Source organism: Lactuca serriola, chromosome 8, assembly GCF_051521515.1.
Source record: "Lactuca serriola cultivar US96UC23 chromosome 8, Lser_US96UC23_V15, whole genome shotgun sequence".
NCBI lineage: Eukaryota > Viridiplantae > Streptophyta > Magnoliopsida > Asterales > Asteraceae > Lactuca > Lactuca serriola.
In genome coordinates, this window is record NC_136415.1 from 293672059 (window position 1) to 293698144 (window position 26086).

A 26086-nucleotide genomic window follows, 5' to 3' on the forward strand; every position below is an offset into this window, starting at 1 on the left:
GAAATAACATGTACGAAAAAAAAAATCAGTGACCACGTATGTACAAATCAAAAAATATATCACTCTTTTAAATCATAATATCTTATTATTGTTAGCCCTAACTAATTAAGGCCGTCTGCATTCGGACCCTTTACTCTTTTAACTCATTATATCTTATTGTACATGTGTTGTTACCCATGATTAATTAAGGCCATTTGTATTCGGACCCTTTTCGTATGTGATTCTATATATATCTTTACGATGAATGAAATGAGTTTTTCTCTAAGATATTCCGATTTCAATTAAAACATTATTATGGTTCTTTATCTACTTTCCTTATTTTAGACTTCGGGTCAGTACAGAAAAAAGAAAATTCACCAACGATTTTACCATATCAATATAATAACATTTAATTAGATTATTTACCAATTTAACCTTCAACTAAACCAATATTTACTAATCCTAATAAACCTCCAACCCATACAAAACGCCGGCATACTTTTCCGTCCTAACGTCGACGAAATACGCGTCTCTCATCTTTTGAAACGCGTGCCACGTCAGCAAACTATCTGAACCGGCCTGATGGCACTTTCCGACAACCCGGTTCACTTCCAAAATATTCGCCACCCGATCCAACCCACCGTACAAGTTTTTCCGGCAGAACTTCATCAAATGTTTCACGTCGTACACGTTCTCGCCGAAGAACACCTTCAAAATCTCCAAAAACTCATCTAATCCACGCGGCAACTCCCGGCGCGTGAGAATCTTCAATAAATAACCAAAATCGTACGCGCTATGAAACGTCACCCAACTCACCGAGTCATTACAAACCAGTCCCGACGACATCATCAACTCAGCAAATCTGACCGAGTCGATACCTTCCAATCTATTCCGTTCGAAATCAATCCCTTGTCGTTTCAACAAATCAATAGATTCCGGCGCGTACTGGTCACACGCCAAGTCAAAATCGCTAAAATTGAATTCCCAGATGAAACGCCGGTGAGTCTCGCCGTCACACGGAAGGTTCCCAGCGGCGTCGGTGAGTGTGAGACCGAGTTGAATCAGGTTCAAAACATCGACGTTTGATTTAAGAAGCTTGTAATGATCCGATGGCTGTCGATGCACATACGGTTTTGCCGGATCTACAGATCGACGGAAGACAACTCCGGGAAACTCCGTGTCCATGGAGATGTAAGAGTACTGATCTATCACGGATCTGAGGAATTCGAACTCGGACTCCAGATTTTCGGACCAAACTTCACGGATCATGATGGTTTCGTCAATATCAACAGACATAGCGATCGATTAGTCGATTGATCACTTTGATTTTTGTAAATTCGTTGATTGCTGATTGTGGTTGTAAGATTGAGTTGAGTGAAAGTGTTGAGTTGAAATTTATATATAAGATGAATGCAAGCCGGCAGAATAATAGTTGAGATGTGCTTTGAAGGAAGGAACTTACTAATGGGAAGTCGTATAGCCCACTGGTTCAACGCGTTTGAACTTTGAACGTTTGACAAAAACCAGGAATTTGACCAAATTATGCAATCAATTTGGCAAATTGACACGAGGTCGAATAAAAAAGTCGAGAAGACAAAGAGATGTAATGGGGTTCGTGGTTCATACGTATTTATAAATTATCTTAAAGCTAATTTATACGTATTCTAGATGCATGATGCATCTAATAAGTCGCTTATAAAAAAGCTTTTGTTTGTCATATACCATAATATAATATATACTTGTCTTTTTTGGTATTTATATGTATATCAAAGATTATTATGTTTTTTTTATACGATTCTTACAAAATTTTATATTCTAGATGCATGATGCATCTAATAAGTCGCGCTTGTAAAAAAGTTTTTTTTTTTTTTTTTTTTTTTTTTATCATATACTGTAATATATACCTTCCTTTTTTCGGTATTTACATGTATATCAAAGATTATCTTTTTTCTTACAAGATTCTTACATTTTTTTTTATATTATTGGGTTTTTAAAGGAGGTTGTAGTTTTAGAGAAGATTTATTCACAAAAAGTGACTATATATATATATATATATATATATATATATATATATATATATATATATATATATATACATTACCATTTTTTAATAAAGAATAGAAAACGGCCATCAAATCCTCAAAAAAAAAAAAGCTCGTCCACATTGTGAATTGGCTTTTTATGACAAAATGAAATCGATAAGCATACATACAAAAATCTAGTCTTGTGTGTGAAGTTTATTTATTCCATATTCACATGCAGTAATTACAACGACGTAAACACTCTTGCTATAGACTTGTGCGATTTAATGGCTTCGCAAGATATTAAACGTGTGTTCTTCTGCATGCAACCATTACAAAATTCAATCACCTCACTAAAGACTCATGGTCTTCCTAACTAGTATTAGGCAACTAACATCTATGTAAGTTTCAATGGATGTTGTATTCAGCTGGTTAATATTGAGGAAATATGGTTCGTAAAAGAAATCCACTAATGAGGGTATATGTGGAGTTGTGGACTATCTACCTTTTGTGTTCATACGTCTTCTTCGAGTGATGATTCTACTGTGTTCATACGACAAGAATTTGTTTGTATGGTTGAGTACTTTTTTGGAGCTTGAAGAAACTAACCATGGAAGCCAAATTCTTGACAATGTTGTGGATTCTTTGGAGTATAGGGACGTGCTTATCTTTAGATCAAAGAAATATAATAAGGTGGTCATGTTTGATAATGTCGTGGATTTTTTGTTTAATTGATATAGCTATAAAAATATAAAGAATTGCCATAATCAGACCACATTGTTTAAAAATCTAATCATGTAATTTATTTATTTTCTTTTCTTTTTCTAGTTTCTTGTTATCCTTTTATTAAAATTTGAAGCCACTAAAAACATGATTATCAATTGGAACTAGGCGATACTTCTAAATTTCAATTTCAATATCCTTTACATGAAGAAGATGGTATATTAAGTTCTCATGTAAGTCTAGATTATTGCGAGTCTTTGACGGAAATTAATAACCTCGTGATTGGCTTGTTTTTGTATCGGTTTCATTTTGTGAGACAAACAAATTCGCAAGGCGGGCAAGCTTTTTTCACGGACTTGGTGTTCGTTTTATTTTATGTGAAAAAAAGCATTCATCAAGATAAACTTCAATATACGAGCAATGAATCATTAGAGAATCATTTTCAAGAATGTTTTAAAAATCGGTTTGAATCGGTCGATCAGACCGGTTAAAACAAGAATCAAGGAATAGATCAGTTTAACTAGCAGCAATTTTATACATATTTTTGGACCAGAACAAACAAGATGGATTTTACAAAAAAAACCGATATAATTGTTAAAACCTGTATTAAACCAGCGTAATTGGACTTGATGGTCTTTTCGTATCTATTTAAACTTCTCTGTTCATTGTGTACATTTTTTTTACAACAAGTTCAGATCTATTCGTTGCAATTCCAGAAAGTGAATATGAGATAACCATATAATATTTGACTTTATTTCTAATGTTCATAATGGCAACTTTACATACCTTCAAATGAAAAAGAACTCATTTATATTAGATCTTTGATAAGTTTTTTTATATAGCTTAAGTGGTGAGGTTTTATTACTAAAAAATGATAAATGTTATAAAGCTTTTTGATTAGATTTTTGTTACTAAAATATGTAATTCAATTTGGTACTTGTAACGCCTGTGTTTCTGGGCTTGCTATTTTTAGCAATGTAATAATCTATGTTAACCTTTGTAACCCGTTTTGAAATAATAAGAGTGTATTATTTGAGTATTATGTGTTTTGTGCTTAATTGCTTAATTATGTGGTTTGATTAATTAAGAATAAAAATAAGCGTCAAAATTTAAGTGTAAAATAGACTTGATATCTTTGGATAACGTTGTAGTAGTTAAAACGAGGTTTTCGAATATATATAGAACGCCCAAATCTGACTTCGTATGAGGAAGTTATGATTTATCGAAGTTTCGGCTTAGCGGTATGCAGCCTGAAATACTCGATTTGAGATCGAGCGGTTTTAGCCGAAGCAATCTAAACGAGGATCGAAGGTCTCGTTGTTGGTATCGAAGCGATGAAAAGTTAGGCGAGAACGGACGTCAAACGAAGAAGTTATGAATTTATAACGAAGTTTTTCTGTCCCGGCCTATTAAAAATAAATAATAAAATTAAAGTTAAAATTAGCCGACGAAGTCTAAACGAAAGTTGTAGAGCGTAGTCTCACCTTCGCGTGGATATAAAGAACGTCGAAAACGAAGTTCGTATGAAGAAGATATGAATTTCCGAAGTTTATTAAATAATTTGTATTTAAATTTAATTGGAAAATCCGGCATTATCCGAAGAGGAGTCATCGGACTCATCCGAAGTACGCCCCGCGTACTCCGAGGAATGTCGACACTCGCACTCGAGCACTTCGGATACGTAAGCAGTGACGATTTCGGAGTAGTACGCCCCGCGTACTCCGAGGCTCCAGCCTCCTATAAATAGGATCCGAAGGCAGCCGACTCAATTGCTATTTTTCTCTCTTCTCTCTCCCGTTTTGCATCGATTTGCGTGCCAGAAATACCCCGAAGCCCCGGTATTATTCTCGAGCCCCGAAGCATGTCTCGAGATCCCAAAGATCCCGAGAAGTGCGATTCCCGAGCCGAAGCTCTGCCCGCGAGAAGTTCGATTTTTGTAGAGATCTTCCAGATCTGCTGAGGATTACTACTTCTGCAAGTCGTAGTGCTGTCCGATCATCTTCTAATCAAGTGAGTGTATACTACCTTTCATAAACACGATAATAATACAAGTATGGTTTGAGTGTATTAAGTATATTGTTGTTTATGTGTATAATTTTGTTGTTATATGTGTGAATGTATATTCATTCTCTTCTATCTCATAGATCTGATTTATTTCCTATGAAATACATGTTATGTGGGTGTGCCTCATCTGTTATGTGGAATATGTATTGAATGAAAATGATATACAGGTTTTAAACTATGTATGAAAATATATATATTTATCTACTAATATGTTGGGTAGAACATGGGTAGATAGTTGGTGTGTAATAAACAGATGAGAGGCCTCGATGTTGTTGTTGTTGATCTAGTTATTCAGCGGAGTATGGATAACGACCACAGACTCTTTCTAGACAGTCCAGTGGAACGCTAGCAGGTTCATAACCTGTAGGTGTTGTGAACGATGTGTTCATCGGTGTACTCTATCCCCCTCATGGTTGCCTTTAGGACATCTATTGTTGAGGAAACCCCTTAGCAGTAATGTCCGTCCCGATGAAAATCCTAGATTAGGTCCCTTGAAATAGATGTTGTTTTAGGGACGTAAAGTGAGGATAACGGGAATGGGTAATCGGGATAGTGATTGGTTGGTGAAATTAAATATAATTTATTTATTGTGGGTTGAAACCCCTATATGCTTACCAGGCTCCCAAGCCTGACCCACTCAGTTTTATTTGTATTACAGGAAGTGGCGCAAGGGCGTAAGATGGATGAATCATCGAGTTGTTTTGTTTACAAGTCTGTATATGTATATATTTGTTGAATGACTTGTAATGTTATCGTTTATGCTTTATGGTCTGTATCGGAACATGATATCCCGAGTTTTGATTGTATAATGAAAATGCATCTCTTGATGAAATGTTTTGATAAATATTATTTTATCATGTTTGTTTTGGGAACAAATTCCGCAACACTTTTAAATCAAAATGATTTACTCTGAAATTATTTTAAAAAGCATAAATGAAATCGGTCTTTTCTGGCCGTGATTTTGGGGATGTCACAGTTGGTATCAGAGCATTAGTTTAAGCGAACTAGGAATTTGTAGGATTTCTAGACTTAAACTTAGAATGCTAAGTGGAATTTTGAGATGTGTGTCTGTTGAATTTTAGACACGAGCACTAGTTTATTTTAGGAAGGTTGCCTAAAATGCTTTTATGTGCTAAATGTTATATGTTGCCATATATGATATTATTTTGTTCGGATCTACGGTTTGTTGCCAACCGGATCTGAAGGTTTATGTGTTTAGGATTCTAAGCGTATGTATACGATATTAGAACTAGCATGTAATCGTTTGGAGTAATAAGGATGATTTGAATATCTATCGTGAATAAGGATCTAATTTCACCTTATTTGGTGTGTAAATAAAAAATGGTGAGAACAAGGAGTGGCGTTGGAAACGCAGATGAAAACAGGAATCAACCGTCAGTGATTGAGCAAATACCTGTTGTAGCAGCAGCATCAGAACCAATAACAATGGCTGGGGTGCAAGCCATGATTCGGGCTATGCTAGCCGAACAAAGGGATGAGATGCGACAGATGTTGCATGATAATAGGGACGAACCTATCATACCTATTGAGGAACCCGAATTGATTCCCGAGCAATCGGAGGAAGGGAACAATAGTCGCATTATGAGTCAAGTTGGGACTCAAGGAGAACGAAGGAACGATCCGAAAAGGAGAAACAACAAGGATGGGCGAATGTACAAGAACTTCTTGGGCGCCAAGCCGCCAAGTCTTTCTGGGAGCCCAAAGCCTGTTGAGATAATGGATTGGATCTCCGAAATGGAGATGGTATTTGAAAGTTGCAACTGTAGCAACAAACAGAAGACTGTCTTTGCAGTCAGACAACTGAAGACTGGAGTCTTGAGTTGGTGGAAGTTGTTGGCAGATACTATGCCACGAGGAGAAGCCCTAAAAATGTCATGGGAGGAGTTCTTGGAACAGTTAAGGGTGCAGTATTGCTCAGAGATAGATCTGATTGATCTGAACAATGCGTTCCAAAACTTAAAGAAGGGGAGGATGAGCATAGATGACTATGCTACTACATTCACTGAGAAAATAAAGTTATTTCCGTACCTAGTTCCAACGGAACTCTCCAAGATTGAGAGGTTTGCTAATGGACTGCCTGCCGACTTTGGTCCGACAGTCAAGATGGCAACTACTCTGAAAACGCCTGTTCGTGTAGCTAAGAATGTGGAGGCCCAGCAGAAGGAAAAGGGTCTGGAAAGGATAGAAGTTGGTGAAAAGAGGAAGTTCGATGGAACTTCAGGGTCCAATAAGAAAAACAAGTACTCGAAGTCTGGTTCGAGGGGAAGTGGAGGCGAAGCGAAATGGTGCGACAAATGTAAGAAGAAGCATCATGGAAAATGTGAGGTAGCAACCACATGCTACAAGTGTGGAAAGCCAGGGCACTATGCCAATGAGTGTACCCTCTCTAAGAAGGTTTGCTATGGTTGTGGTGAGGAGGGACACATGTCGAGGGACTGCCCGAAGAAGGAGGCAGCTAGACCCAACATTCCGCCAAAGCCAAAGGCGAGAGCATTCCAGATGACACTGGAAGCTGCTAAAGATGAAGCTGATGTCGCTTCAGGTACCTTTCTCGTTAACGAATTATCTGCCTAAATTTTGTTTGATTCTGGAGCCAACTACTCCTTTATTTCGCATGAGTTTGGTAGAAAACTAGCTTTGCCTGTTAATAGACTAGATAATGCTTTATTAGTCGAAGTTGCTAGTGGCAAGTTTGTACCTGTTAGCCATCATATGAAAAACATCTTAATCGACCTTAATGGGAATAAGTTTCACGAGGAATTATTGCCTATCAAACTTAATGGTTTCGACATTGTTTTGGGAATGGATTTGCTTAGTGCCAATGACGCCGAAATTTTATGCAAGAAGAAGATAGTTAAAGTAAACCCGCCTGGGAAAGATTCGTTTATGGTGTATGGGGACAAACGCAGAGTGAATTCTGGAATCATTTCCCTAATGAAAGCCAGAAAATGTTTGACCAAAGGGTGTACATCATACTTAGCATTCGTGATCGATGCTAAGAAGGAAAAGAAGGTGATGCAGAATATTCCTGTTGTGTGTGATTATCCGGAAGTATTTCCCGAAGATCTTCCTGGATTACCGCCTGATCGACAAGTGGAATTCCGTATTGACTTGTTGCCCGGAACAACGCCAATTGCAAAAGCACCTTATCGATTAGCACCGACGGAGATGAAGGAGCTGATGATGCAACTTCAGGAGTTATTGGACAAAGGTTTCATTAGACCTAGTTCATCACCCTGGGGAGCTCCGGTGTTATTCGTGAAGAAGAAAGATGGAAGTATGAGAATGTGCATCGATTACAGAGAGCTGAACAAGGCAAAAATAAAGAATAGATATCCGTTGCCAAGGATTGATGACCTGTTTGATCAATTGCAAGGTTCGAACTATTTCTCGAAGATCGATCTAAGGTCAGGATATCATCAGCTAAAAGTAAGAGAGCAAGATATCGAGAAGACTGCATTCAGAACTAGATATGGACACTACAAGTTCTTGGTTATGTCGTTTGGACTAACCAATGCTCCGGCAGCATTCATGGATTCAGTGAATAGGGTTTGTAATCCTTTCCTAGATAAATCTGTGATAGTGTTCATAGATGACATTCTGATTTATTCGAAAAGCCAAGAGGAGCATGGCAGACACTTGCGAGAAGTGTTAGAAGTCTTGAAGAAGGAGAAGCTGTATGCTAAGTTCTCCAAATGTGATTTTTGGATTCGAGAAGTCCAATTCTTGGGTCACGTGGTCAACCAAGAAGGTATAATGGTTGATCCAGCAAAGATTGAAGCTGTAACAAAGTGGGAGCAACCGAAAAGTCCCACGGAGATCCAAAGCTTTTTGGGATTAGCCGGATATTACCGAAGGTTTATCCAAGGCTTTTCTTCGATCACTACTCCATTAACAGCTTTGACCCACAAAGGAGCTACTTATGCTTAGAGTGATAAGCATAAAGAAGCATTCGAGAAGCTAAAGAAGAAGCTATGCGAGGCACCGATACTTTCTTTACCCGATGGAGTTGAAGACTTCGCTGTTTATAGCGATGCGTCTAGGGTTGGATTGGGTTGTGTTTTGACCCAAAGAGAAAAGGTGATAGCATATGCGTCTCGACAGCTGAAGGAGCATGAAAAGAATTACCCGACTCATGATTTGGAGTTGGCAGCGGTAGTTTTCGCTCTGAAAATATGGAGGCATTACCTCTATGGCACGAAGTGCAAACTATTTACTGATCATAAGAGTCTCTAATATCTCTTTAATCAGAAAGAATTGAATATGAGGCAACGACGCTGGCTAGAATTACTCAAGGACTACGACTGCGAGATACTTTACCACCTCGGTAAGGCTAATGTTGTTGCTGATGCTCTCAGTCGGAAAGTCAATCTTGAAAGGAAAAGGCCAAGAGCGTTGAAAATTGAAGTTGTCTCGACCATTGTGGAAAGTATAAAGAAAGCTCAAGAGGAAGCTTCTGAAAAGAATGGCCGAAAGGAGGAACGTTTGGGCAAAACGTTGGTATTCGGTGTAAACAGTCATGGACTGAAGGTGTTCCAAGATCGGATTTGGATACCTAAGACAGGAGGAGTCAGAGATCTTCTGATGAAAGAAGCTCATAAAACCATGTACTCGATTCATCCCGGTAGCACTAAAATGTATAGGGACCTAAAACCCTACTACTGGTGGCCAACGATGAAGCTTGACGTTGCAAAGTATGTGGCTGAGTGTGTGACTTGTGCGAGAGTAAAGACACAACATCAGAAACCGTACGGGAGTTTAGAACCATTTCTTGTGCCTATGGGTAAGTGGGAAGACATTGTTATGGATTTTGTCACTAAACTGCCCAGAACAATGAATGGTCACGACATGATTTGGGTGGTCGTTGATCAATTCACTAAGAGTGCGCATTTCATAGCAGCCAAGGAGAAATGGTCTATGGAGAAGCTTGCGAATTCTTACGTGAAGGAAATTGTGAGGCTTCACGGTGTTCCGTTAACGATTGTTTCGGATCGTGATAGCCGTTTCACCTCGAGGTTTTGGAAAAGTCTACAAGAGGAATTGGGTACCAAGTTGTGTTTAAGTACAACTTACCATCCGCAGACTGATGGTCAGAGCGAACGAACGATACAAACGCTTAAAGATATGCTGAGAGCATGTACTCTGGAATTCCTAGGTAACTGGGATGAACATTTACCTTTGGTAGAATTTTCCTACAATAATAGTTTCCACTCGAGCATTAAGATGGCACCTTACCAAGCTTTGTATGGACAGAAGTGTCGTACGCCGTCTTGTTAGCTTGAGGCTGGGGAAAAACAGTTTATGGGACCGGAGATGGTTCATCAAACTGCTGAAAAGTTGAAAATAATTAGGGAAAGAATGTTAGCAGCTCAGGATCGTCAAAAGAGTTATGCTGACAAAAAGCGAAGACCGATGACTTTTGAGGTTGGAGATTCGATTTTGCTTAAAGTATCGCCGTGGAAGGGACTTATAAGATTTGGTAAAAGGTTTATTGGAACCAAGCTTACAAGCTCGAATTACCCAAAGAACTGAATGGAATTCACAACACTTTTCATGTGTGTTATTAGAGGAAGTTCACGGGAGAAGTTTCCGATATAATTCCAATTTCTGAATTGAGAATTGATGAAAACAAAAGGTTGATTGAAGAACCAGAGGCAATTGTTGACCGAAAGACTAAGAAGTTGCGATGCAAAATGGTTGGGTTAGTGCTTGTCCGATGGAAACACACGAATGGGCCGAATCTCACCTGGGAGACGGAGAGTGACATGTTGAGTCGCTATCCGCATTTGTTTGTTGATGTGTGATTCCGGGGACGGAATCATTCTAAGGTGGAGAGAATTGTAACGCCTGTGTTTCCGGGCTTGCCATTTTTAGCAATGTAATAGTCTATGTTAACCTTTGTAACCCGTTTTGAAATAATAAGAGTGTATTATTTGATTATTATGTGTTTTGTGCTTAATTGCTTAATTATGTGGTTTGATTAATTAAGAATAAAAATAAGCGTCAAAATTTAAATGTAAAATAAACTTGATATCTTTGGATAACGTTGTAGTAGTTGAAACGAGGTTTCCGAATATATATAGAACGCCCAAATCTGACTTCGTATGAGGAAGTTATGATTTATCGAAGTTTCGGCTTAGCGGTATGCAGCCTGAAATACTCGATTTGAGATCGAGCGGTTTTAGCCGAAGCAATCTAAACGAGGATCAAAGGTCTCGTTGTTGGTATCGAAGCGATGAAAAGTTAGGCGAGAACGAACGTCAAACGAAGAAGTTATGAATTTATAACGAAGTTTTTCTGTCCCGGCCTATTAAAAATAAATAATAAAAATAAAGTTAAAATTAGCCGACGAAGTCTAAACGAAAGTTGTAGAACGTAGTCTCAACTTCGCGTGGATATAAAGAACGTCGAAAACGGAGTTCGTATGAAGAAGATATGAATTTCCGAAGTTTATTAAATAATTTGTATTTAAATTTAATTGGAAAATCCGGCATTATCCGAAGAGGAGTCATCGGACTCATCCGAAGTACGCCCCGCGTACTCCGAGGAATGTCGACACTCGCACTCGAGCACTTCGGATACGTAAGCAGTGACGATTTCGGAGTAGTATGCCCCGCGTACTCTGAGGCTCCAGCCTCCTATAAATAGGATCCGAAGGCAGCCGACTCAATTGCTATTTTTCTCTCTTCTCTCTCCCGTTTTGCATCGATTTGCGTGCCAGAAATACCCCGAAGCCCCGGTATTATTCTCGAGCCCCGAAGCATGTCTCGAGATCCCAAAGATCCCGAGAAGTGCGATTCCCGAGCCGAAGCTCTGCCCGTGAGAAGTTCGATTTTTGTAGAGATCTTCCAGATCTGCTGAGGATTACTACTTCTGCAAGTCGTAGTGTTGTCCGATCATCTTCTGATCAAGTGAGTGTATACTACCTTTCATAAACACGATAATAATACAAGTATGGTTTGAGTGTATTAAGTATATTGTTGTTTATGTGTATAATTTTGTTGTTATATGTGTGAATGTATATTCATTCTCTTCTATCTCATAGATCTGATTTATTTCCTATGAAATACGTGTTATGTGGGTGTGCCTCATCTGTTATGTGGAATATGTATTGAATGAAAATGATATACAGGTTTTAAACTATGTATGAAAATATATATATTTATCTACTAATATGTTGGGTAGAACATGGGTAGATAGTTGGTGTGTAATAAACAGATGAGAGGCCTCGATGTTGTTGTTGTTGTTGATCTAGTTATTCAGCGGAGTATGGATAACGACCACAGACTCTTTCTAGACAGTCTAGTGGAACGCTAGCAGGTTCATAACCTGTAGGTGTTGTGAACGATGTGTTCACCGGTGTACTCTATCCCCCTCATGGTTGCCTTTAGGACATCTATTGTTGAGGAAACCCCTTAGCAGTAATGTCCGTCCCGATGAAAATCCTAGATTAGGTCCTTTGAAATAGATGTTGTTTTAGGGACGTAAAGTGAGGATAACGGGAATGGGTAATCGGGATAGTGATTGGTTGGTGAAATTAAATATAATTTATTTATTGTGGGTTGAAACCCCTATATGCTCACCAGGCTCCCAAGCCTGACCCACTCAGTTTTATTTGTATTACAGGAAGTGGCGCAAGGGCGTAAGATGGATGAATCATCGAGTTGTTTTGTTTACAAGTCTGTATATGTATATATTTGTTGAATGACTTGTAATGTTATCGTTTATGCTTTATGGTCTATATTGGAACATGACATCCCGAGTTTTGATTATATAATGAAAATGCATCTCCTGATGAAATGCTTTGATAAATATTATTTTATCATGTTTGTTTTGGGAACAAACTCCGCAACACTTTTAAATCAAAAGGATTTACTCTGAAATTATTTTAAAAAGCATAAATGAAATCGGTCTTTTCTGGCCGTGATTTTGGGGATGTCACAGTAGTAAATTATGTAAATTCTGGAAATTGGAAACCAATCATCACACCGACTCAACTAAAAAACAATTTTTAAAACATAACTTTACAACAAGGGGTTTGATTCTTCCACAGAACATTTTTATTCTACCACTGAAAATATTATGCATCGACATTTATACCTCAGTTGCAGAGAACCTTATGATGTTGAAGCGAGAGAAATATCCATCTGTGATTTGTTTCAAAACGACACGCCTGTTTCTTTATCCTTTCAGCCGATGCTACTACTTCTTCAGTTGTTGCATCTTCATCTCCAATTCATACCGTAATGAACTTGAATATGTTGGAAAGAGTGTCAAAAGCCATTAACTATTGGTAATATTTTTAATAATTATAGGGTCCTTTTGGGTTGCCCTTAAGATCCAAATTGATTAGAATAAATAAAAAAGAAATTATTTTATTAATTATTATGGTTAATAATTAATTAGAAACTAATTGGAAATATATTTTAGGAATTACTTAACAAGTTAATTAATTAAAGCTTGAATATCCATTAATCAATAGTTGAGTAACCAGGAATGTTCCACAACCCTTATAAGATTAGGGTTTGGATGAAATCCCTCTTGGATAAGAGGGAATCTCATTTTTAGCATCCCATCCCATACGCGATGGAGTATTAGACCTAGGAACTGATCCAATGCTATAAATAGGGTCCTATGGATTTCATTCTTCCTTGGACCTTGGCTTGAAGGTTTGCCAACCCATCTTCCTCCCCCCATAGGGATGATTTCAAACCCTCTTAGGTTTTGTGAAATTGACCCTTCTCATAGTTATTTTTATTACACTCTTTGGTGTCATCGGGTGTGATACAATTAAAGGATTCTGGTTCAGGTCCTCTCATCCAAGCAACTTCGTGGAGAACAAGATCTCAAGCATGGAGATCAATGGCTGCATAAGAGGTATGTTTTTTCTTCCTTATGTTTTATGTTTCATAGGGTAGCAGTAATAAGAATGAAACCTAGATCCTAGGGTGCATGTACACTTAGGTATATCATAGTTTGAGTTTTTTGCTACCGAGTTTAAGTGTATTTGATGCATAGAAAACGCAACAGTAGTATCAAAGCCATTGGTTCATAATTACTAACACCCTTAACCTATATTTCTCTGTAAATGCTTGTTTGAAATTGGTAAAAAGAAGAAAATTTTGTAATGAAAGAAACCTACTAATTGTAGGAGCGAACCCCGCCCCCCTCCCTCGACAGATTAGGGTTTCCTATATTCGTTTCAAATTTCAAATGTGGATAATTACCAAATTTAAATTGTTTAAATCTGGAACGAGATAAATATTATTTAATAGAGATTTAAATTTGAATATATTTAATATTATGTAGATGGAAATTTAAATTAGAATATTTAATATTATTTATTATAGAGAGTTATAAATTTGAATATTATCTCTCATGAATTATTAATTATTATATTGAATCCTCGTAATTAATTTTAATTAACAATAGGCAACTAAATTTAAAGAGTTTTAAATTTACTCCTTTTATATATATATATATATATATATATATATATATATATATATATATATATATATATATATATATATATATATATATATATCGTGTGTATTATAAGTATGAGAAAGTTACAACATGTGTCATTGTATGTTTAAATATTGAAATTGTTAGTCTTACCATGACTAGATTCGCCCACTATAAAATAGAGGTTTAAGGAGGTCTCTATGATTCCTAATGGGGTTGGTTTTATTATGCACCGCGCTTACCACCCTCCCCGTCTTATTGCATTTTGAGAGTGGAGTTACTGAAAGGGTTTGATAGAGATAATTATCAATTTAAAAGTATTAACAATACAATTATAAACAAAATCTCATTTTATTAATAGAATGTGAATATTATGTTATTAATTAAAATTGCACATTCTCTTTATATTTTGTTGATGGAGATTGTATGGTTAACCGACACACCAATCTAGAATGTAGTTAAGAATGATGTGGAACCCATGAATCTCAATGGTAAAAAAAAACATTATTGGATAAATGTAAATAAAGAAAAAATATCATTACATCTTTAAGTTATTAACCCTTTCAATAATCTAGGACCTAACCAATGGCACGCTATATAGAGGCTAGGGAGGCCTCCCCTTACTTTTTCATTGTCTTACTAGTTACAAATGTATTTATTATTTTGACACATGTCACATTCTCCTTAATTTGGACACATGTCATTTTGTGATATATGATTGTTTTTTAGTTTTCCTTCACACTTTTATATATATATATATATATATATATATATATATATATATATATATATATATATATCGAGTTTTAAATACATCTTATTATTATTATTATTATAATTATAAGAAAAAATCAATATAGGATTTTTAAATTCATTTTTATCAATATTATTAAATAAATAAATTTATAAATACATTTTAAATATGTAATTATACGTAAATACATAAAGAAAAATAATAAATACATCTAAAAATATATAAATACCTTTTCTATATGTATTTATTACATTTATATATTTTTACGTATTTAAAATGTATTTATATATTTACTTATTTAATAACTATCATAAAAACAAATTCAAAAAATCATTTTTTGACTTTGCGTTTATAATAATAATAATAATAATAATAATAATAATAATTTAAAGCATCAAACATAAGAGTTATATACAAAAATGAAAGAAATGTATTGTTCAAATGGTAAGTGGTATGTTTTAGTTTGTGTGAGATGCAGGTTCGAATCCTCTTAGTCTTGATTTCTTTTAAAAAAAAAAAAACTTCTAACATTTACTAGATATATACATGAGTGAACGAGTAAAATCAAATAAGCCATGCAGCTCAGCTGGTTGGTAGCGTCATTTTGTTTGAAACCCCTTCCCTACGTTTTCTTAAAATAATCCGATTTTTTTGTTTGTAAAGAAGAAGTGACGTGGAATTTCAGATCAACCATTCTTGCACCTTGAAGTGCCACATGGATGAATGACCTGTCTTAAAATGACATAAAGGGCCAAATTGTAAACATTAGTCCGTTTTTATTCAAAAAAAAAATATAATTTTTTGTAACTTTTCCCAAAAGTTTGAAATTTTTTTTTTATAGAATTCCCCTTAATAAATTATAAATATATAAAAGAAATACTTGGAACAAAATAAGATAATAAACAATAACATAAAAATATTTTTATTATCATAACTCCGTACTATTGGTTTTATATTAAATAACTAAATTAAAACCCGTGGAAACCACGGTTGAGAAAGAAAAATGTTATTCATAATTGAAAATCATAATAACTAATCAAATATTTGGTAAAAATTTATTAGTTTGCAGAGATAGAAGTATTGTCAATTGTCAGTAAGTTTATAATTTTGTTCTAAAATAAATATATTAACTTTTATGAATATCATCTAGCACCTTGGTTTACTCACTCGTTGACTCACACACATGTCATACTCCTAGGTTATATTTGTAAAGTAAGACAACACCGAAAACTTAGACAATATTTATTATGATGTATGATGTATTAATAGATGTTGTTTTCTTTAAGTATATAGTCTTTAAATATATAACTAACATATTATAAGATAATTAGGAAATACGAATAAAAATTAAAATTTGATAGACTAAATATAAGCAACACCACAAAACATAATAGTATGATCGTGGTGTAAAAAATTACAAATAAACAAAGAAATGCTAAATAGTTATACAATCACAAATTTATCTTTTAAATCATGTATGTATTCTATACACATCTATGATGTACTTAATCTTAATATTTTTCATTTAATTCAAAGTAAATATGGATTATTTTCTATGATTTGATGGATCTTGAATGAAAAATAATATTTAATTATAATCTAATGAAAATAATATGCATCACGCCATCACGTTATGCCATTTTGAACAAAAACCTAATTCATAAATGAAAAAAAAAAAAAAAAAAAAACCAAAAACATACTCCATAAATGTGAAATATTACAATAAAATAAGAGCAATAATATAATTGAAACATGTATACCCACTTGTTCTCCTATTACAGTATGCGTAGAAAGATGGAGTGTGGTTATTGAAGGTGTTTGATTCTTAACAATACAAATTACCAATCCAATTGCCCCCACTCAAAAACTCACCGATACACAAATTCCAATTCCAATACACAAATTACACTATATCCCCTTAATACATTAACTTTCCTTCTTAAACCAAAGTTAAAAAAACACTAAATAGCATATGGTATTAATGAGATGAAAATATAGAAAAAGATTGGATATATATTTCCAGAGCAATCCACTATAGGTGCACATTTCTAGACAAAAAAAATATACTTAGATACTTTCATCTTAATTCTGTAACACCGTAAAAATTTAAACACTTTTTCACATTTGTAAACACAATCTTTAACAAAATCATTCATTCATAAAATGTCATAACATCATGTTTTTGTTTCATAAAATGTCTCCCACGATTAAAATACATCAAATCTCATGTGTGTGTACGAATCAAGTCAGCGCCTTCCCGCGGTCATCACTGGTACCTGAAACACATAACACTGAACACTATAAGCATAATCTTAGTGAGTTCCCCAAAATACCACTCTAACAAATAATAGCCACTCTAGGTTGTAACTCTGTTGACCCTCCGGTCAATGTGTCTCAGTGGGGCCCTCCAGCCCCAACTCTCTGTGGGCCCTCTGGCCCTAACTCTAGGTAGGGATAGCAAAAAGCCCCATACCCAATGGGGAACCCGAAACCCGCACCCGTTTTGACTGGGGAATCCCCAGGTTGACCGGGGATGGGGACGGGGATGGGGAATACCCGAATAAAAAAAGTGGGGATGGGGATGGGGACGGGGATACTCTTAATCCCCGACCCCGGACCCGCCCCCGACATATATTACTATATAAAAATAATACATAACATATATTTATAGTATAGTTTATAATACATAAAATTTGATCTAAGTAACCTAACTCATTAGTAACTACTTGGTTGAAATTATACTTTTTGTTTTTTCTTTTATCTAATTTAAACTCGTGTATATATATTTTTTTCTCTTTGGTTGATATATTTTACCTTAAATATCAATCTGATAATTTTTTTCTACTTGATTGTTCATGTATGTATTTAAATTTGGTATAAAATTTATTTATATTTTTTCTGCAATTTATGGATACTTATATATTTTATAAAATCTTTAAACTTATGCTAGTCAAATTGAAATATAGAGTTTTTTCTTACGTAAAAGTTTGCATGTTAAAAGAGAAAAAAATCTCCGTTTCCCCGTTGGGGATCCCCAGTCCTCGTTGGGGGTGGGGATGGGGGTTTATTTATATTCCCCGGTGGGGATGGGGATGGGGATGGGGATTGGAATGAGGATTCGGGGATGGGGATGGGGATTGGGGTCCCCTGTGTTCCCCGCCCCCGTTGCCATCTCTAACTCTAGGGACCCGAAAGTCCCAACTCTATAACTCTGAATCAGGCATATCACATATCACAATAATTCACAACACATAAATAACAAGCAAACACACTGGCATATAACTCTGTAGTACTCTGTCACATAACTCTGTTACCACACTAGGTAAAGTATAGTGAGAAGACTCACCTCGGGTATCTCGGTAAATCTCTGACTCGGTAAACGCTGGCCTAGCCTCCGCCTAATCATATGAAATAAACACTCTATTTAATATAACTCTAAAAGGCTAGACTATGCTCTCTTATGACACTCTCAGAAGGGTAAAAGACCATTTTACCCCTCTCATAGCTCAAAGGCCCCACAATAGACCATACCCTAAAAGTCAACCAAAAGTCAACTCTCCGGGTTACGCTGCGTGTACCAGATGTGTACACTGAGCGTACCCGGCTGCATCTTAGAATCGGGGAGCGCCATCCAGTACGCGGCGCGTACTAGGGATTACGCCCGGCGTACTCCCCTGCTTCAGCCCTTTAGCTCTTGAGGTCTTAAACAGTTAAGACCTACGTCCATATTTTAGATCTGACCCCATCTAAGCCCCTTAATCCATAAAGTTGATGACTTTAAGCCTTTGCATGGCTGAACAAGTCACCAACTCCCACAATGATCCAACCTTCAACTCTAGAAGGCTTAATACACATGCATGACTTCAAACTAACATCCAAGATGGAAACTTTATGGATCTAAATCACCAATACCACTGAAAAGGGACAGATCTCGGACCATGGAGCACTTTACACTCATAAAGTCTCCACCTTTGGGGTTTTTAGCCCTAAAAAGGGCACATACAACAACAACCAAAAGAAGAGGAAAGTTTTGAACTTTATACCTCCAAGTGTAGCCCTTTCCTCTGTAGATCTCAGATCCAAAATGGCACCTCAAGCTTTAGCCTCCAAGAACTCCCTTCCTTCTTCTTTACTAAGTCACTAAAGCACCAAAAAGCTCAAATCAACACTCTCACACACTAAGGACGATGGGGCTCTCTTTTAGGGTTTCACTCACTGATATGGAGGCTGAGAAATGAGCCATAACACCCTTTAAATAGTGTACAAGATGGATTAGGGTTTTTGCACCTGGGCCGGGTATGCCCGACGTAACTCTAGGTACGCCCAGCGTACCTTGGCGACTCTGCGTCCAAATTAAGCGCATGAGTACGCGCAGCGTACCCCTTTGGTACGCCTAGCGTACTCACTTGCTACAATCCCACCACTCAAGGACTAAGCATGCCCAATCAACAAAGAACAAGGATGAAAGAAATGTACCTGAATCTCGGGGTGTTACAACTCTCCCCCACTAGAACCATACTTCGCCCTCGAAGTCTCATTCCTCGAACAACTCTAGATGCTGCCCTCACATCTCCGACACTGACTCCCAAGTCATCTCGGACCCCTTCCGATGTTGCCACTGAACCAAAACCAAAGGTACTTCCTTGTTCCTCAAAACCTTGATCTTCCGATCTCTGATTGCCACCGGTCTCTCAGCATAATTCAGGCTCGCATCCACCTGAATATCCTCCAATGGTACAACTGCCGACTCATCGGCTATACACTTCCACAACTGCGACACGTGGAAAGTGTCATGGATCTGACCTAACTCTGCAGGTAGCTCCAACCGGTAGGCTACCCTGCCTACCCTTGCAATCACCCGAAAAGGACCGATATAACGGGGCCCCAACTTGCCCCTCTTCCTGAATCGGATCACTCCTTTCCAAGGAGAGACCTTTAGGAGTACAAAGTCGCCGACCTGGAACTCGAGCTTGGACCGACGCCTGTCCGCATAACTCTTCTGACGACTCTGAGCGGTCAATAACCTCTGCCTGACCTGCTGTATCTGCTCAGTCGTCTGCAGCACAATCTCTGTACTACCCATAACACGCTGCCTGACCTTTCCCCAGTAAATGGGGGTCCGACACCTCCTCCCATACAACAGCTCAAAGGGTGGCATACCAATGCTCGAATGATGGTTGTTGTTGTAAGAAAACTTTGTCAAGGGCAAATACGTGTCCCAACTCCCCCCGAAATCCAACACACATGCCCGGAGCATGTCCTCGAGCGTCTGTATCGTCCGCTCACTTTGTCCGTCAGTCTGGGGGTGATATGCGGTACTAAAATGCAGCCTAGTACCCAATTCCTCGTGAAATTTCTTCCAGAATCTGGAAGTGAAACGCACATCTCGGTCTGAGACAATCGAGATCGGCACTCCATGCCTCGATACCACTTCCTTCACGTACATCTCTGCCAACTTCTCTGCGGAAGAGCTCTCACTGATAGCAAGGAAGTGGGCGCTCTTTGTCAACCTGTCCACAATCACCCAAATTGCATCGACTCCCCTAGCAGTCATTGGCAATTTGGTGATAAAATTCATGGTAATCTGTTCCCACTTACATTCGGGAACCTCCAAAGGCTGCAACTTACCATGCGGTCTCTGGTGCTCGGCCTTAACCCTACGGCAGGTTAAGCACCTCTCAACAAACCACGCGACATCCCTCTTCATACAGGGCCACCAATACTCCCTCTTCAGGTCTAAATACATCTTAGTGGCCCCAGGATGGATCGAGAACTTCGACCGATGAGCCTCCTCCATCAAAATGGTACGCGTCCCTCCCACAAACGGTACCTAGATATGCCCCTGAAATGTCATAAGCCCCCGGCTATCGGTAACGAACTCCGATACCAACCCGACAACTCGCTCTCTCTTCTGGCTCTCAGGTTGCATAGCCTCAGCCTGTGCCCCATGAATGGTGTCCAACACCAGAGCTATCACGGTCAATCTCAAACATACATCTCGCAATGGGGTGCTCTCCTCCCTGCGGCTCAGTGCATCGGCTACAACATTAACCTTGACCGGGTGGTACAGGATCTCACAATCATAATCCTTGGCCACGTCCAACCACCTCCTCTGTCGCATATTTAGGTTGGGTTGATCCATCAAATACTTCAGGCTCTTGTGGTCCGTGTATATCCTACACCGAACCCCGTACAGATAGTGACGCCAAATCTTGAGGGCGAACACCACTGCCCCCAACTCTAGATCGTGGGTGGGATACCTCGTCTCATGAGGCTTCAGCTGCCTCGATGTGTATGTTATCACATGCCCTCTCTGCATCAGCACCGCTCCTAACCCCAATATCGACATATCACAATACACCACAAATTCCTCCATTCCCTCTGGGAGGGCTAACATTGGGGCTTCACATAGTCTCTGGCGAAGCGTCTCAAAGGAGGTCTGCTGCTTTGGACCCCATGAAAAAGCGACACCCTTTCGGGTTAACCTGGTGAGTGGCACGACGATCTTGGAGAAATCACTGATAAATCTCCAATAATAGCCTGCCAACCCTAAGAAACTCCTGATCTCGGAGGGTGACCTTGGCACCTCCCAACTCATCACTGCCTCCACTTTGTCCGGGTTGACCAATATCCCTTCTGGTTAACGAGGTGCCCTAGGAACTGGACCTCTCGCAACCAGAAATCACACTTGGAGAATTTGGCATAAAGCCTCTCTGATCTCAGTACTCCGAGGATCTCCCTCAAATGCTCCTCATGCTGCTCTCTGGATCTCGAATACACCAAAATATCGTTGATGAACACGATCACCGACCGATCCAACATCGGCCTGCACACTCTATTCGTGAGATCCATGAACACTGTCGGGGCATTGGTGAGTCTGAAAGGCATCACCACAAACTCATAATGCCCATAACGAGTCCTGAATGCTATCTTCTGGATGTCCTCATCTCGCACCCTCACCTGATGATACCCAGACCTCAAATCGATCTTGGAGAACCAAGATGCTCCCTGCAACTGATCGAACAAATCATCGATCCTCGGCAACGGGTAACGGTTCTTGACCGTCAGCTTGTTCAACTCCCGGTAATCAATGCACATCCGGTGTGAACCATCCTTCTTCTTGACAAAAAGGATAGGCGCTCCCCACGGCGAGCTGCTCGGCCGAATAAACCCCTTTCCCAACAGCTCCTGAAGCTGCGAGGATAACTCTTGCATCTCTGGAGGTGCAAGGCGATAGGGCACCTTGGCGATAGGCGCGGCCCCCGGAACTAAATCGATACTGAACTCCACTTGCCTCACAGGAGGCACACCTGGAAACTCCTCTGGAAATACGTCCGAGAACTCGCGCACTATCGGAACCTCCTCAACTGACCTCGGTCTCTCTGAATCAACCCGTGTATCCATCACATACGCTACAAAGCCCTTACAGCCCTGCTGTAGACACTGTCTCACTCTAGCGGCTGAACAAAATGCTGACCTAGAACGTGTACCCTCGCCGTATACCGTAAGAACTCCCCCACTAGGGTCTCGTATGGTCACTAGCTGTCGCTCGCAGTCGATAACCGCTCCGAATCTGCTCAACCAATCCATGCCCACGATGACACAGACATCACCCATCGTAGTAGGAACCAAATCAATCGGAAACTCAACACCGAAAATCTCGAATACGCACCCTCGGATCACCTCTGTTGCATATATCACCCCTCGTCAGCTATGGAAACTCTCAGAGGTCGACTCAACACCTCACGACTAACACTGATGTGCTGACTAAAAGCCAAAGATACAAAAGACCGACTCACACCCGAGTCAAATAACACCAAGGCAGGTACAAAATTCACAAGAAAAGTACCTACGCATAACATAATATAAGCATAAAACCTCAACATCAGAATAAATACATGAAAGAATACATACCAGCCACGACGTCGGGCGCTGCGCGGACCTCCTCCGTGGTCAACTGAAAGGCTCTCCCTCGTGCCTTCGGTGCCTCGGCCTTCACTGGCCAACTCTCGGTAGCTCTGATGGCAGCAGGGGCGGATCCCTGAAAGGCTCCTTGTGCTGATCCCCTCAACTGCGGACATTCTGCCTTCCGGTGTCCGGTCTGGTTACAGTGAAACATATTGCAAACCCCTTGGGGCAGTCCTTGGCCATATGCCCTTCCTTGCCACATTTGTAGCAAGACCCTGCTCTGCACACCTCGTCGTGGCTCTTTCCGCACTTGCCACAAGTGCGGCCCCTCTGGCTCCCTGATCTCGAATCGGCGGGCTTGGCCCGCTTGGCTACCGGCTGAGACTGCACCGGTCGCCGATCTCTCCCCTGAGACTCAGCCTCCTCCCTAACCTGAGTCTCCAGCTCTATCTCCCTATTCCGGGCATTTTCCTGAAGCTCGGCAAATGTCTGGTACGTCGATTTCTCCACTAACTCACGTATATCCCTCCTCAGAATGCTCAAATATTGACTCATACGTGCCTGCTCGGAGGACACGTGCTCTGGGCAGAACATTGCCCGCTCATGAAACATCCTCGTAATCACCGTAATAGACTCAGTACCCTGCTTGAGGGTTAGAAAATCCTGTGCCAAACGCTCCCTCTCCACTTGGGGAACGTACTTATCTCGGAACATAGCAGTGAACCTCTCCCAGGTCACTACTGCAAGCTCAGCAAGCGTGTAGTGCGCCGTCACAAACTTCCACCAGTCATTTGCTCCCAAGCGAAGCTGGTTCAACGCGAACCGGACTCTCAAATGCTCAGGAGATGAGCAAGTAAAGAAACACCCCTCTATGTCTGAAATCCATCTCATCTCCGCAATCGGGTCCTGGGTCCCATCAAACTTCGGTGGTTTTTTGTTGCTGAACTCTCGGAACAGCAACGCATCACCACCCTACGGCCTAGTCGCAGCTATAGCTGCAGTGGCCGCAGCAACAACAGCCTCAGAAAGAGCAGCGTACTTCTCATCAAATGTCTCTATCAGCGTGGTCTTGATAGACCCGAACATCTCTGTTATCTCTGCCCTGATGGCCGCAGCCACCTCCTCCTGGATGATCCTACTGATCTCCTCATCCCTCGTATCGCTGGTCCCTGGTGTGTGGCGAGTCCCAACCATGATCTCTCTCTCTCTCTGAAATACAACATAAGAATAAATATCAGGGACTCGCTCGAGTATACTCACACTCGAATACTCCATCCTACTTGTCCCTTGGTACTCCAAGGATTTTTACTTGGACTGTGCACCGACCCAATGTCCACACCGCATCAGCATTCACCCCAAGTCCTCCTCCTAGAGTCCTAAGTCCTAAGTACTCTACTCTCTCTAATCATATGATACTCGCTATCAGATCTCTCACAACCCCCTCGCTGCTACCTAAACACTCTGAAGTAGTCATAGCAGCAAGACTCCCAGACTCAGGCATCACATATCAGGCCACTCTAGTCCTAATAAGAATACCTAGTCTACTCTAGCATGCATATCATAGCTCATCATATAACATATCACATCATATCTCATAACACTTATAATAATGGTATTTTAGGAAATCACCGTTCGGGCGCTGGCTCTTCGTACACATGGTTCTGCTCTGTTTGTCTCGCAAGTTCTTCTTTTGAAAACTTGTTTTATTATCAAGATTTTCTCAAATCCTCGGTTTGAGTTCAGATACGCCCGAAGGTGCACCCGAATCCCTCAAACCTAGGCTCTGATACCAACTTGTAACACCGTAAAAATTTAAACAATTTTTCACATTTGTAAACACAATCTTTAACAAAACCATTCATTCATAAAATGTCATAACATCATGTTTTTGTTTCACAAAATGTCTCCCACGATTAAAATACATCAAATCTCATGTGTGTGTACGAATCAAGTCAGCGCCTTCCCGCGGTCATCACTGGTACCTGAAACACATAACACTGAACACTGTAAGCATAATCTTAGTGAGTTCCCCAAAATACCACTCTAACAAATAATAGCCACTCTAGGTTGTAACTCTATTGACCCTCTGGTCAATGTGTCATAGTGGGGCCTTCCAGCCCCAACTCTCTGTGGGCCCTCTGGCCCTAACTCTAGGGACCCGAAAGTCCCAACTCTGTAACTCTGAACCAGGCATATCACATATCACAATAATTCACAACACATAAATAACAAGCAAACACACTGGCATATAACTCTGTAGTACTCTGTCACATAACTCTGTTACCACACTAGGTAAAGTATAGTGAGAAGACTCGCCTCGGGTATCTCGGTAAATCTCTGACTCGGTAAACGTTGGCCTAGCCTCCGCCTAATCATATGAAATAAACACTCTATTTAATATAACTCTCAAAAGCTAGACTATGCTCTCTTATGACACTCTCAGAAGGGTAAAAGACCATTTTACCCCTCTCATAGCTCAAAGGCCCCACAATAGACCATACCCTAAAAGTCAACCAAAAGTCAACTCTCCGAGTTACGCTGTGCGTACCGGATGTGTACGCTGAGCGTACCCGGCTGCATCTCAGAATCGGGGAGCGCCATCCAGTACGCGGCGCGTACTAGGGATTACGCCCGGCGTACTCCCCTGCTTCAGCCCTTTAGCTCTTGAGGTCTTAAACAGTTAAGACCTACGTCCATATTTTAGATCTGACCCCATCTAAGCCCCTTAATCCATAAAGTTGATGACTTTAAGCCTTTGCATGGCTGAACAAGTCACCAACTCCCACAATGATCCAACCTTCAACTCTAGAAGGCTTAATACACATGCATGACTTCAAACTAACATCCAAGATGGAAACTTTATGGCTCTAAATCACCAATACCACTGAAAAGGGACAGATCTCGGACCATGGAGCACTTTACACTCATAAAGTCTCCACCTTTGGGGTTTTTAGCCCTAAAAAGGGCACATACAACAACAACCAATAGAAGAGGAAAGTTTTGAACTTTATACCTCCAAGTGTAGCCCTTTCCTCTGTAGATCTCAGATCCAAAATGGCACCTCAAGCTTTAGCCTCCAAGAACTCCCTTCCTTCTTCTTTACTAAGTCACTAAAGCACCAAAAAGCTCAAATCAACACTCTCACACA

The 26086-nt window shown here is 39.5% G+C and overlaps 1 protein-coding gene across 1 annotated transcript; it reads right to left on the reverse strand.

The window, feature by feature from the left end:
• Positions 1–352: 352 nt before the first annotated feature.
• LOC145067369 (putative CCR4-associated factor 1 homolog 11) lies at positions 353–1501 on the reverse strand. Its single transcript, XM_079014523.1, has one exon. It carries the CDS (start codon positions 1273–1275, stop codon positions 442–444), a length of 834 nt encoding a protein of 277 aa, XP_078870649.1. The 5' UTR covers positions 1276–1501; the 3' UTR covers positions 353–441.
• Positions 1502–26086: the final 24585 nt, after the last annotated feature.